Raw genomic sequence first — 14650 nt, 5'->3', positions numbered from 1 at the left:
CTATCCCTGTTTCAGGCAGTGACACAATATAGTGGCATTAAAAACCTGAGTATTTTCCAGAATTCAAATGTTCTTAAGCATGTGATTCTTATTTGGAAAACTGAGAAGCTACAGTGCTTGGTGGAAGAAGGATGGCATTTGGCTACCCTGTTCTTTCTCTAATGCCTCGGTGTTGCCTGTCTGCGCCGGCCATTGTTGCAATGTAAGCAATACTGTTTGATGCACTGCCACCCTCTATTGTCTGTTTAGTGTTTAGAATCTCCAGTGGGGAAGAGGAAAAGAAGCATGACTGTTAGTTCTTCTCAGGACCCATCTTTCTCAGGATTAAACCAGGTCTGAAACTGTCTCCTATTCCAACCTCAATCCCAAATTCATGTGCTTTTCTTTCTTACTGTTTTATTTTGATTATTTTTGTTTTGTTTTAATTCTGGAGAATGTAGATCTTGCTCAAGCACCTCTTACGTTGGCATTATTCAGACATACTTGGCAAACATAACATTACTAAGATGTTTCTTTGTGGCTTTTGCTTAAAGTTTGTAAAATTTAGAGAAAACCTAAATGAAAACAGGATTATGTTTAGATCTCTAACATCCACATGAGGAAATGTGTTGATCTACCATTGAAATTCTTTACCTAATGGTAAACTTGAGATAGACTGTTCAGTTTTTAAAAATAATTTGGAGTTGCATTATTGCTGAATGATATTCTGCATCAACTCTTCCCCTTCCCCTAGCGTACTTTAGGTAAGTGTAGATCAGATTTCAGATCTGGTTTTTCTAGAATTGATTACCTCAATATAAGAATTCTCTCAGCTTCAAACAAGTGGCATAAAATGCTTAAAGAGCATTATATGCTCTGGAACTAGAATATACTGTATTCTAACAACATAACGATAACTGAAGCACTTACCAATTACCATCAGTAACACATATGTAAGATAAACAGATGCATAACCTGATGATTTAGTGTTTAGCAGGCTAAACACTCCAATAACTTTCCAAATATTTTTTAAATGTAAGCAGAACTCTTCATATTTACTTTTGTAGAAGTTAGATAGCTTTATTACTGTATGAATTTTCAGATAAACAAGGGAAAATAATTTTAAAAATCACACCATTTAGGTACTTAATCTTTGAAGCTCCTGAATGAACGAATCTTTATCAATTTAGTATACACTGAGAAGTAAGTATTGACATAAGTAATCAGAAAAGGAAAAAAGTTGCATTTGATATGTGAGCATACTTTGTAGTTCCGTTATTAAACCACAAGTATCACCTGGGTAATCATTTAATCCTTTTCCATACTGCCCAGCATTATTTCAGGAACTACGTTCTCCCACTGTTAAAACGGTTTCAGGAATTCAATTTTACTTTTATTCACAAAGAAATACCAACTGTGGTAACTAGGTCTTGGTTGGGCAGAGAGGGAGGATGGTGGGTAATTAGGTACATTGTAAGGCAACTTTACTGCCCTATTTTTACTTATCCATATACATTCACACATTTTACTTATATTTTATAACATAATTATTTAATAATAGGTCTTCTGGGTTATAAGGAAAAGTAATCTTGTGAATTTTCTGAAGGGCAGGAAAATGTGACTGCTGGTTAGGAGAAAAACTGTTGTAAATACCAAAAACTAAAATTGTCAGTAGCGTTTCTGAAGAAAATGCACGTCTGCTGAATGGAGTTATCCCAGCGTACCCAACATTAACTCATTTCCACAGTCCTTTGAAAAATATGCTGCATTCTTTAAAACAGCCACAAATTTTACTTAGAACATGTAGTTAAAATCCACAGAAAAGCAGCTTGACAACCGAAGAGTTTAAACGTCTCTTTGCATATGCAGACCTATAAAAACACATTATTTTATGACGTTGAATACTGACTTTTCCTTTTTTGGTTTTACCTTTACATATCTGCGCCTGTTGGGTTGTATCCTTGGTATCACATGGTTTCATGTAAATATTTCCCATTATATATGTTTTTACTCGTTTTAAATTCAGTGCATAGAGAGCGACTAAAGAAGCATGATAGGTACCAGAAGGTAATGAACTATGAAGAGATTTAAAATTTTTAAATTTTAAGTAGTTTTCAGTTGTTTGCTCTTAAAATGGGATACCTTTATTTATCAGTGACATTACTTTTCCTGACTCATTTTCAGTTTTTATAGGAGGAGAAAATTTAAAATTTTTTTGCTTTAATATTAAAGATTGAGATACTTAAGAAGGTAGTGTTTGTCCATTTTTGTTCTTAATAAGTTAGGTTTTTGTCCTTTAGAATTGTAGAAGGAAAGAACTCTAGTGAACACTGAGTTTTTATAAAGCAGTCTTTTAGTTGTGAGAAAGTGGTTATTGAGTTGCAAATGGAGCTGTTGAATCTAGACATGAATGTAACTATCAGACATAACCATGTCAGAGTTGTTCCTGTTTTCTCCTCCATTTGGAGTTCTAAAGGAAGCAATCTTAGAAAATAATCTTTAGAAGAAAGTTCATGTCCTAATCACTTTTTATTCATAACCCACATAATTTTTTTTTTTTTTTTTTTTTTTTTTGCGGTACGCGGGCCTCTCACTGTTGTGGCCTCTCCCATTGCGGAGCACAGGCTCCGGACGCGCAGGCTCAGTGGCCATGGCTCACGGGCCCAGCCGCTCCGCGGCATGTGGGATCTTCCCGGACCGGGGCACGAACCCGTGTCCCCTGCATCGGCAGGCGGACTCTCAACCACTGCGCCACCAGGGAAGCCCCCACATAATTCTTTGGGAGAGTTTTTAAAGGCCATGAAGCTGGATGTCCTTTTGGGTTTGTTTTTCCCTTGTTTTCTTTTCAGTGTGAATCTATAGAACTTAAGTCATAATTTTCATTTTGCTTAACATAAGTATATTTTGCTCATTTTAATATTTGAGTACTGAGCCAATTTTCATATCGAAAGAAACTTAAAAGAGTATGAGCTTTATTTCTCTTAGTGGTTTATAACATTAACTTTCCTGTCCCTATTTTATAATAACTCAGTTGTTCAAGAAGTGAGTTTAATCATACAAAGAGCTTTCATTATCCAGTTACATTTTACTGAAAACTTAATCTTCATTCTTTGTAGTAGACCAGGTGAAAATAAGTGTTTCATTGTAAATATGGTTGCAGAAGCTCAAACCTCAGCCTTTCCCATCCAGTGTATAACTAAGGCTAGGTTGTAGTGCCTGCCTGAAATCGGCATTTTTCATCCTCCTAAAAGAAGCACTTGGTCATATCTTTTTCACTTAAATCAGTAACTTGCTTTAGTTTTTTGTTTTGTTTTTTTTTTTTTTGCGGTACGTGGGCCTCTCACTGTTGTGGCCTTTCCCGTTGCGGAGCAACAGGCTCCGGACGCGCAGGACCAGCAGCCATGGCTCACGGGCCTAGCCGCTCCGCGGCATGTGGGATCTTCCCGGACCGGGGCACAAACCCGTGTCCCCTGCATCGTCAGGCGGACTCTCAACCACTGCACCACCAGGGAAGCCCGCTTTACTTATTTTTTGACGCAAACCCTAACAGGCTAGGTGGTCATGTTTCCCAGTATATCACAGACTGTAAACTGCAGCAGAAGGAACCTAATGTCAGCCTAATGGGAAGAAAAACTGCAAAATTTAGGTGTAACTAGAAAAGAATAGTGTAGGGCTACATAGTATAAGAGCACATAGACCTGCTTTGCTTGATAAACTTTGTAGACATAACTTTTGATAAGTGATTTTATGATAAAGACTAAATAAAATTTTAAGTTAAGATTATTTTGATTTAGAAGGTAGGTAAATATGAACATATTTTGGGTTTTTCCCCAAAAAATACTTTTGTTTTTTTTCTTCTTCGTATAAAAGTTTTAATCATGGAGAGTAAACATGAATTAATTTTTAAAATTAGCTACATTATAAATGAGTATCTTACGCCCTGTGTACCATTTAAATGAAACAGCACTAAACATTATTTTGTTCTAAAATACTGCTTGGTTTCTGGTTAGCTCATTTAAACTGCTGATTGTAAGCCACCTTTATTTAAATAAATAAATACTTAAGTGCTTTTTAAGACTTTAGATCAACTTGTTATATTTTCCAGAAGCTTAAGCTGCTCACATGCGTAAATGTCAGTTGGAAATAAAATGAAATGCATGCTTGTTTTAAAATGCTTATTTATTATAAATAAAAATCTTGGTTTTGTTGTCAATATACAACTTTCAGAGTTGTCTTATTTTAGATAATGAGCATTCTGTTGGCATACTAAAGGGTGGCCTTTGTAGAATGGAAGAGTTCCAGAAAGCTTATGTCTAGTTTTTTAAAACCCCATGCTTGTTTACCAGTGTAACAGGATGTCAGGCTTCATTATGGCATGCAGCACACTTGTCAGCAACTCTGATATTGAGCATGTATACATTTCTCCACTATGTTAGAGGTTCCAAAGACAGGCTCCTGAACGTGTAATGAACTGGCCTATGAAATTGTTCAGCTGACAGGGATCAACCACTTGACTTAACTGTATTTTTTTAACTTGATTTATTGATGAGGACTAATAAAAGCTTATTGGAGTGTTAAGTTTGTTCATTATCTGTTCTGTTTATGATGCTTTATTTTGATATAATGGAACAAAATAGAATAGATGCCATTTAATGAGTAAGGAGCAGTTTAACTGAACAAGATTGGAAACCTAATGTCTCTTTATTTTCTTTTAAAGTTATTCCTTATTGATTTTGGTTTGGCCAAAAAGTACAGAGACAACAGGACAAGGCAACACATACCATACAGAGAAGATAAAAATCTCACTGGCACTGCTCGATATGCTAGCATCAATGCACATCTTGGTATTGAACAGAGGTGAGTTTGAAAATTGAATGTGTTTATCAAATCCATAGCAAAAGCCATTGATGGGTTTTTAAAATATTTTAATTAGTTTCTTACAATATCTAAAGATGTTTCTTGGCTGAAGATTTGAAAGACACTTATTAATCCTTTTACCTGCTGCTTTGGACAGTGCAAAGAAGCCGATTAAATGAGGCCTTTTTGTTTTCTTTGTTGAAGCTTGTCTTTTGAGGAGAAAATATTGCATGATGGAAATTAGAAGCATAAATGCAACTTTATGTTTCTTTTTGCAGCTAAAGACAATACTTTTTTTCTTAATACTGATCTTGGGCTTTTTATGTTAGTGAAGCAAGTTGAGTTTAGGGGAAGAATGATTGGTTATTTCTGCAAGGAAAATGTTATCTGATTTCTAATAAACCAAAATGTGGTTGGTGGACCATCCCCGTTCTACTCTTCCACCCCTACATAAATGAATAGGCTTTAGTTTAAACATTGTCATAATTTCTGTGGTCTTTCTATTTTCTGACTTGAATTCTAGTTTTTCATCTTTTGTCAATCATTTTTCTTTTTGCTCCTTAAAATAAGCGTAGAGGGCTTCCCTGGTGGCGCAGTGGTTGAGAGTCCGCCTGCCAATGCAGGGGACATGGGTTTGTGCCCCGGTCCGGGAAGATCCCACATGCCGTGGAGCGGCTGGGCCTGTGAGCCATGGCCGCTGAGCCTGCGCGTCCGGAGCTTGTGCTCTGCAACGGGAGAGGCCACAAGAGTGAGAGGCCCGCGTACCGCAAAAAAAATATAAATAAATAAGCGTAGAAATGATATGCTTCCAGGTTATGGAACTTCATGAGAATGAGCTTTTAAGCTTAGGGAATAGCCATGAATATCTGAGTACCCTTGGTTAAACTATAGTTTCACATCTTCTGTAGGCCATTACCAGTCCTTAAGTACATGTATCGTCTGAATATGCGTGTAAGTGTGTATGTGTTTGTGTATATATTCATATAGATGTTTAATTAGCTTAAAGTTGTTAATTTTTTCAGCATTATCCCTAAATAATCTTTGTGAGCTTCTGTAAAACTTATGTCCTGCTAGATGGTTCTTCCATCTTTATTAACCTCATTTAGGAAGTTATTTAGCTAAATTCTTTTTGCTCTTTAAAAGTTAAGTTGCAGGATCGTGTTGGATTTTATAATTTTGGATTCTGTGAGGAAATTTTGTTTAGAAGTAACCCATTAGGAACTTTTTTTTTAAATTACCTTAACTGAGTAACTCCTTGCACAAGATACCAAATTACTTTCTCTCCTTGCTTGGAAACATTTTTTCTTGTGTACCTGGCTTTCTTTCACATGTTCTTCACAATAATTCCAGCCTTTAAATTTACATTTTCTTTTCTAGTCGCCGAGATGACATGGAATCATTAGGATATGTTTTGATGTATTTTAATAGAACCAGCCTGCCATGGCAAGGACTAAAGGTAAACCAGACTCACATCACCGGCTTTTTGTTTTAAGAATACAAATACACATTGGAGATGACCTTTAAGGTCCCTTTCAAGTATGAGGTTTTCTGAGAGTGAATGACTTTATTTTTACCCTTTATTGGTAAAATAAAATCTGATCGTTTCAGTAATAATTAGGTTAGTAGACTCTCACAGTCACACTTGAGGAACAGTTTCCTTTGGGACAATTAGCAGGTACCCATTGGTAACCAGTAGCTTTACCTGGAAGGAACTTGACATGGGCTAAGAAAGGTGGAGACTTTCTTATTTTGATGTGTTGCCATTATGTTGAAAATGTGTACTTTTATGTACAGTAGAACTAGTTTATCCAGTAATAATAGCTATATTATTTAATTGTCCTAACATTTTATTTGTTTGCATTAATTAGGAGTTTTACCATTACTTTTGTGAGTATTTGTATGGTAATGATAAATTACTGTGTCCAAGAATTTAATGGCTGTTTAGTTGCTTTATTGGTCCTTTAAAGGTAAATGGTCCCTGTATTTATTGAGCATCTATGAGCTTGACAAATTGCTCAGTGTGGGTAGCTTTATCCAGTGTGAATATCTTTACACTGGAAAAATAACACCAGTTATTAATGTCACTAAATGATGGGCAGGCACATGTGTTTGGTATCGATCTGCTTATTTTGCCCTTGTTGAATATGGGTTAAGAAATCTCATTTCAAATTTGACTCCACCCATTTTTACTTAAATCATATTCCTGTTAAACTCACCCTTTGCTAACAGCTAAAAACGTTCTTGAAGCAGAAAGTCATGTGAAAAGTTAACAGTTTAGGAAAAGGAGATTACATGTATTACACTTTGATTTCTTTTTTATTCTAGGTTATGATTTCTCTTGAATCTCAAGTTTCCTTTTATGTGTAGTATGTTAAACTAGTAAAATTCTTCTCATAATACTGAGTATATCTGTGTGGTTTGATTCTTATTCTCCACAGGCTGCAACAAAGAAGCAAAAGTATGAAAAAATTAGCGAAAAGAAGATGTCCACACCTGTTGAAGTTCTATGTAAGGTAAGTGTACATGATGATTTTTTTTTTTTAATATAAATGATCCAGGAACAAAAAGGAACATTTTATTTTACAGCCTCAGAACTTAAGCATCCTATTGAGTAGCTATTTACTGTTTTAAATTTACTTTGGTTGATTTTTGGTATCTTTATGAATGACTTGAGGACTTCCTGGTGGCACAGTGGTTAAGAATCCGCCTGCCAGTGCAGGGGACACAGGTTCGATCCCTTGTCTGGGAGGATCCCACATGCTGCGGAACAACTAAGCCTCACAACTACTGAGCCCACACACCACAACTGCTGAAGCCCATATGCTCTAGGGCCTGCGTGCCGCAACTACTGAAGTCCACGTGCCACAAGTACTGAGCCCACACGCTGCAACTACTGAAGCCCGTGCACCCCAACAAGAGAAGCCACCTCAAGGAGAATCCCACGCACCGCAAGGAAGAGTGGCCCCCGCTCACCGCAACGAGAGGAAAGCTGGTGCGCAGCAACGAAGACCCAGCACAGCCAAAAAAATTTAAAAAGGAATGACCTGAATATATGAGTCATTTTAAAATAATTGTTTTATGTTTCTGGTTTAGGCCCTATGATCTGTTTTTAAATTGGAGGAAAAATAAGAAGGAGGTAAACTTTTCTAATAGAACCTCAATTCCAAACCTCAAAACCAATTTATGAGAAAATTAAGTTAAGGAATATTCCCCTTATTCTTAAACTGGTGCCAGAGAAGAAAGGATATCCACAATTGGCATATCAAGGAATTAGGGAAACAAAGGCAAGCAGCATAGAACAATCCAGAAATAGTGTCCAACAGTATAGATGGCAGTTTGAATCTGGCTCATTTCTCTGAAATCTCAAACTTTGAAGAGAGGCACGTGAGTTGAGAGTGGAAAGATACTTTTGTCATAATGTCTCTTCCGTAGAAAGAAGACCACGTGGTCATCTTTGTGACAATTGCATACCTGAAATAATTAGAAAACAATATATAATTACGTATTGGGGTGGTAGAAGGGAGAAATCAGCATGAGTTGAAATAGTACTCTGGAAGGGAGTAAATGGTGATGTCTTTATGAGTCTCCCCATCCACAAATTTGCTTTCTCTTTTTCTGCATATCTACAGAAACAGAGGGGATGGGTTGAGAAATTTATGATCTTTTCTGAGACTCTTTGGGGATTTGTTTTAAATTATGAAATACATTTTAGGTTAATGAATAAAATATTCAGGAAGAGAACGGGAGGATTTAGTACATTCTCTGCTTGTGTGCAGCATCTTAATTTTGATCTGGAAATTGTGAACTACATTTGTCTTCTGGATTAGACACATATAATTGATTCAGGGTGCAGTGAACACCAAAGTATTAGGTATTACTATAAAGTAGTGAGATTGTTTTCAGTCTTATGGTCCAGCGACAGTTCATACTTTACATATGAAATGCTTATCATGTTGGTAGTTTTCTTTTGTAGAAGGAAGTTCATTTGATAAATGCAGAATGCTATTAATACAGACTGTGAATGTATATTAAAAGTTGAGGGCTTCCCTGGTGGCACAGTGGTTGAGAGTCCGCCTGCTGATGCAGGGGACACGGGTTTGAGCCCTGGTCCGGGAAGGTCCTGCATGCCGTGGAGTAACTAAGCCCGTGCGCCACAACTACCGAGCTACTGAGCCTGCGCTCTAGAGCCCGCAAGCCACAACTACTGAGCCCCCGTGCCACAGCCACTGAAGCCCACGCGCCTAGAGCCCGTGCTCTTCAATGAGAAGCCACTGCAATGAGAAGCCCGCGCATCACAACAAAGAGTAGCCCCCACTCACCGGAACCAGAGAAAAGCCTGCACACAGCAACAAAGGCCCAACGCAGCTAAAAATAAAATAGATAAAATAAATTTTTAAGAAAGTACTTTGTAAAAATTAAATTTGTTTCCATCACTGTAATCAATAAAAAATGTTGTGGATATATACATTCTACCGTACCTGTGGATGTGAGAAATTTCTCAAAATCATAAGATTTTGGGAAGAGACTGCCTCTTTTAACTCATCTTCCTTCACGTTCACATTTACTCAAAGGGAGGAGATGTGGGGATTTTTTTTGTTTAAATACTTTGCATTTCTAGGTTCCTAATGGCAAAATCCTTTGGTGACTAATATCTACAGCCTTAAAAAACATATGTATACATCTTTGAGAATCTTTGCCAAGAAACCAAACGTGGCAACAGTTTACACCACAGATGTACTTACTTAGTATTGTCTATAATAGAGAAAAATGGAATCCTCTAAATGTCCAGTTATAGGGAACATGTTAATTATGATGTATTCATTAGGTCAAACAATATCCAGCCATGAACTTCTAAAAAGTTGATGCGGAGGTTAGAAATGACATAGAAGGATGCTTGCGATCTTTTAATGGAAAAGGGAATATATTATGTATGCAGTATGATAACAGTTATGTTAAAAAAAGACAAACCCAATCTATTCATAGGAGGAAGCATTGGATTATGGAAAAAAGAAAAGACAAACCCAGTATATTCATAGGGTGTGGTATTGGATTGATACATATCATAACAATGGTTGCTTTGTATAATTGCACTCTTGATTTTACTTCTCTTTATATAGGTCTGTACTGCTGTTTAAAAAGAAAGTAATTTCAGAATGGAGAGAGAATACCCATTCACTGTCCTGTTCTGGCAAAGAACATTACTGGCCTCATTTTTGTTGTTTATTCTTTATTGCTATGCACTCATTGTACATTGATAAAATAATAGGTTAACAAGTGGGATATCTAAATTATTTAAGAACCTGTTACTGCAAGGAAAAGATATATATTTCCTCTACCAATATTAAAAGATATAGTACGTAATAAGGTGGTTGGGACGAAGAAATTTTGTCAAATTTATGAGGATACCAAGTCATATTATTGTTATTTAGGTTCTCAGATCTTCTAGCAAAGTAGTAAAATATCCTTAAATACATTTCTTGCTTGTTTTTAAATACATTGATTTTTCTGTCTTAAATAAGTTTTTTGTTGTTGTTGTCTTAATTTTGTGTTTTAACTCTTGAACTCGTAGGGATTTCCTGCAGAATTTGCCATGTACTTAAACTATTGCCGTGGGCTGCGCTTTGAGGAAGCCCCGGATTACATGTACCTGAGGCAGCTATTCCGCATTCTTTTCAGGTCAGTTTTTAAGACTATAAACTCCAGTGAGGGAAATTAGTTCAGTCTGCCCAACATATCTACTCTGACAAGTAGCAAGTAAAAGTGGGTCTAACCAGTGTGAGTGAATGAAATGTGAATGAAATGTTAAGAAACTGTGAGTTTGACATTTTTCCATTTCCAAATGTCCTTGAAATATTTTCGTTTGGGATGGAGAAACTGTTAAATCAAACTCAAAGTAGGATATAAGTTTTCCACAATAGTTACACAATTCACATTAGATACAAATGACTGTTGGTGGCAGTTGGGACTCTCCAACTTGGTAGACAACGCTGCTCAATACCAAAATGAATAGCAATTAAAATATCAGGCAGTAATTGGAGTTTATGATATTGTGGAAGTAGGCGCAAATTCTAGGATCCCTAGGTATACAACCCAAAATTGGTCTTGAAAAAATAAAGTACATGTGGCTCAAAATCTTAGTTGGAAGAGAAGAATTAGGGATGATGCTCTAATCCTAGAGAAGTCTCCCCAAGTCACCAGCATAGACATCGCCCTCTCAAAGTTACAGTCTCACGTCTACTCTGATGTGTCTTTAGGGGATACCTTCTGTTAAGAATATTCCCCCATAACTGACAGCTTGACTCAGTGTTTTTGTTGTTCATGCTGCCTTTTTTTTGGCTGCACAGTGCCGCTTGTGGGATCTTAGTTCCCCGACCAGGGGTTGAACCCACGCCCTCGGCTGTGAAAGCACAGAGTCCTAACCACTGGACTGCCAGAGAATTCCCTCATGGCTGCCTTTCATTCCCACTCCCTTGCTCATTTCAAGAAAGTTTAAAGGCAGCTTCTTTTTGAAAAGGGAGAGGATTTATTCTTGAATACAGCAGACCAAAGCGGTGACATCATTTCCCCCCAGTTGAGACATGTAAAAAGTGGAATTAACTGAACAGTAAGTCATCTATAGGGAAAGAAATCTTGTAGAAGCTACCATACTTAAGAGAAGATATTCATTTCCTTAAAAAATGCTCTCACTGTCTTGAAAGTTCTGTGGAGTATTTAATTGGACCCTATTAATAATGGGTTAACATATAATTTTATATTTTCCAGGACCCTGAATCACCAATATGACTACACGTTTGATTGGACAATGTTAAAACAGAAAGCAGCACAGCAGGCAGCCTCTTCAAGTGGGCAGGGTCAGCAGGCCCAAACCCCCACAGGCAAGCAAACTGACAAAACCAAGAGTAACATGAAAGGTTAGTAGCCAAGAACCAAGTGACGTTACAGGGAAAAAAAATTGAACACAAAATTGGGTAATTCATCCATTTCTAACAGTGTTAGATCGAGGAGGTGGTTTTAAAATACATAAAAATCTGGCTCTTTGTTTTAAAAAAAAGACGTCCTTGGAAAATTTGACTACTAACTTTAAACCCAAATGTCCTTATTCATATATATGTATATGTATTTTTATATACATATATGTGTGTATATTATTATCATTTCTCTTGGGATTTTGGGTCATTTTTAACAACTGCATCTTTTTTACTCATTCATTAACCCTTTCCAAAATAAACATTTGGTGTTGGGAATATGGTATAATCAATCAATCCAAAATCCTAGACCTAACACTTGTTGATTTTTAATAATGAATCTGATTAGCCATGGTATTTTGACTTTCTTTCCAACTAACAGTGTTAAGAATTTTTCTGCATGTTAATGCTTTAGAATTAAAAATGGAAAATTGTGAACATGATCTAAGTTCAAGAGGTGAGTCTGGCATTGCCCCCGAAGTGTCTATCTTCTCAGTTGCAGAGCACCTCATTTACTCTTTTTTTTTAATTTTTTTTTTAATTTTTTTTTTTGCTGTGTTGGGCCTTCGTTTCTGTGCAAGGGCTTTCTCTAATTGTGGCAAACGGGGGCCAGTCTTCATCGCGGTGCACAGGCCTCTCACTGTCACGGCCTCGCTTGTTGCGGAGCACAGGCTCCAGACGCGCAGGCTCAGTAGTTGTGGCTCATGGGCCTAGTCGCTCCGCGGCATGTGGGATCCTCCCAGACCAGGGCTCAAACCCGTGTCCCCTGCATTAGCAGGCAGACTCCCAACCACTGCACCGCCAGGGAAGCCCTCATTTACTCTCTTAAATGCTCAAATAACTGAAGAGCTCGATACATCCTTACTTATCACAAAAATAAATCTCTCTTTTAGTTGCTGCTTAGCTTACATGTGTTCTTAATTTCAAAATGATTTTTTCTTACGGCGTTACTTTTTTTTTTTTTTACTTTTTTTTAATTGTACAAATATTCAGGGTCTAGGGGTCTACTGTAAAATTGAATTCTGCAGTTATTCCTCGCAAATTGGAAAAAAAAAAACAAACTGGGGCAAATGCCACTGAGCTGCTAGTCTATTTCCTTTCTATATCTCTCTGGCACTCTTAGTGCTACTAAGGAGTAGAACTGTTAGGGCACAGTGCCATTTCTTATCACTGTTGCCATACAGTTCAACTCCTGTGTTTTATGTTTTTTGTTTGTTTTTCTTTCCCCCTTTCTGGGGCTTACCTCCTGATACCTGCCTACTTCCTGGAAGTGGTGGGCAGGTAAGGTTTGTTTTTTGGTTTCTAATTACGTAATTTCTGAATCACTGCTCTGATCTGAACTTGGTCTTCTTTGGTCCATATTTTTACTGTTGCAATTAAAAAACTTTATAATTTAAAAATAGGCTCTAATCTGAGGATACTTTTCAAGTAGTATAGTTAACTGATGTCATCCTCCTCCCAGCAGCTCATCTATTAGGAATGAAGTTGAGGTACTTCGTTTCCACGTTTCTGGGAAGGATCCACAGTTGGAGGTTTAATGTAGTGGGAGTTCTTAGATGAGGAAGTTTGAACTCAAGATAACAAACACTAATGCTTGCCCAGTGCTCTACCTCTGCATCATAGTTGGAATTTAATTGTCCCTTTTGAATGTTTTAATCATTATATAACTAATCATATTGTCAACAGGTTCTTAATGAGGTAGGTGGCTAGTATTGCTGAGAAGTGGTCCTGCCATTTAAGTAAGACCACATAGACTCTCTAAACTGAGGACCTGACACCTACAGTGTATTTGCTTTTTCTCACAAAATGAAACCAGTTTTTGACTAAAGTTAGCTGGGATAATAGGATCATCACAAGTTGCAGTTTCTAGAACGAAAATTAGGTTGAAATCTCATCTGACCTAGAACATTGCACTTCAGGCATTCAGCAGCCTTCAGAAAGAATTACCTTATTTTGAGCTAGTTTCCTTGTTAGTTTACTGTGTGTCTCTTACTCAATAAAGCAAAATTTTTGTCCTGCCTTATCTAGGTCTTAAAGATGAGAAGTTGGATCCACTGAGTTAGTATGTTTCATTGGAAAAAACTGTAATTAAACTTAAGTTTAATCCTTATTTTGTATTGTATTTTTCATAAAAGCAATTTAAAATCTTATAAAAATTTCATAGCATTATTAGACACTGGGGTTATACAAATATCACACAGACATGAATTTGTAAAATCTTGAAAATTTGGACTTTTCATAAAACCCACCACATATCACTGACTGCTTTCAGAAATGTATTTCCAGGCAGTATGTTTTGACTCTTAAGCAAAATATTGCTTGCAATTAAAACACGCCACTCCACAGAATACAAAGAACAAAATTCTTTTTAATCTTTGACTCATTTTATTTTGGATATAAAACTTAGTGCCCTAAACAACTCTTACACAAACCTCCCCCCCATATATAAAGCCCTGAAAGCATAGCACAGTTGAGGGTGGTATGAAATAAGTATGGGGAGTCTATTTCCCCTAACTAACCTCTACCCCATCCCCATTATATGGGCCATCCAGTATGAAATCTCCTGTGAAGCCTGGAGTTTGAAAATAACTGCTCTAGCTTTACTTACTCCTGATTCCAATCTCTAATAAGGGTGTTTGAAAGCATATTCTCTTAGGATTCCCTACAGTAAGCTTTTATTCAAGGAAGAGCTCAATGATTCATTGATTTCAAGAAATCTTTTCCGTGGTGATGAAAAAAATCGTATTACATTTTTCTAGTTAAAATTTTAGATGTGCTTTTTAAATATATCATTTGTTATTCACGAGTTACCCTTTCAGGGGTTTCCACATCAGAGGATTCAGTATCTT

The 14650-nt window shown here is 36.8% G+C and overlaps 1 protein-coding gene across 3 annotated transcripts in view; it reads left to right on the top strand.

Moving 5' to 3' along the window:
- The window catches only part of CSNK1A1 (casein kinase 1 alpha 1), a 49215-nt gene that overhangs the window by 29080 nt on the left and 5485 nt on the right, over positions 1–14650 (top strand). Inside the window, exons 5-10 of one of the 3 annotated variants that reach the window (XM_079915729.1) lie at positions 250–333; positions 4697–4836; positions 6214–6292; positions 7275–7349; positions 10406–10512; positions 11599–11747. In XM_079915729.1, coding sequence (XP_079771855.1) covers positions 250–333; positions 4697–4836; positions 6214–6292; positions 7275–7349; positions 10406–10512; positions 11599–11747 — 634 coding nt within the window. The remainder of the gene's footprint in view (positions 1–249; positions 334–4696; positions 4837–6213; positions 6293–7274; positions 7350–10405; positions 10513–11598; positions 11748–14650) is intronic. The other 2 variants (XM_079915730.1, XM_079915731.1) reach the window with 2 other exon arrangements.

Source organism: Stenella coeruleoalba, assembly GCF_951394435.1.
Source record: "Stenella coeruleoalba genome assembly, chromosome: 3".
NCBI classification, from domain to species: domain Eukaryota; kingdom Metazoa; phylum Chordata; class Mammalia; order Artiodactyla; family Delphinidae; genus Stenella; species Stenella coeruleoalba.
The sequence above is the reverse complement of the archived record's forward strand: the minus strand, read 5'-3'. Positions and strand labels throughout refer to the sequence as shown.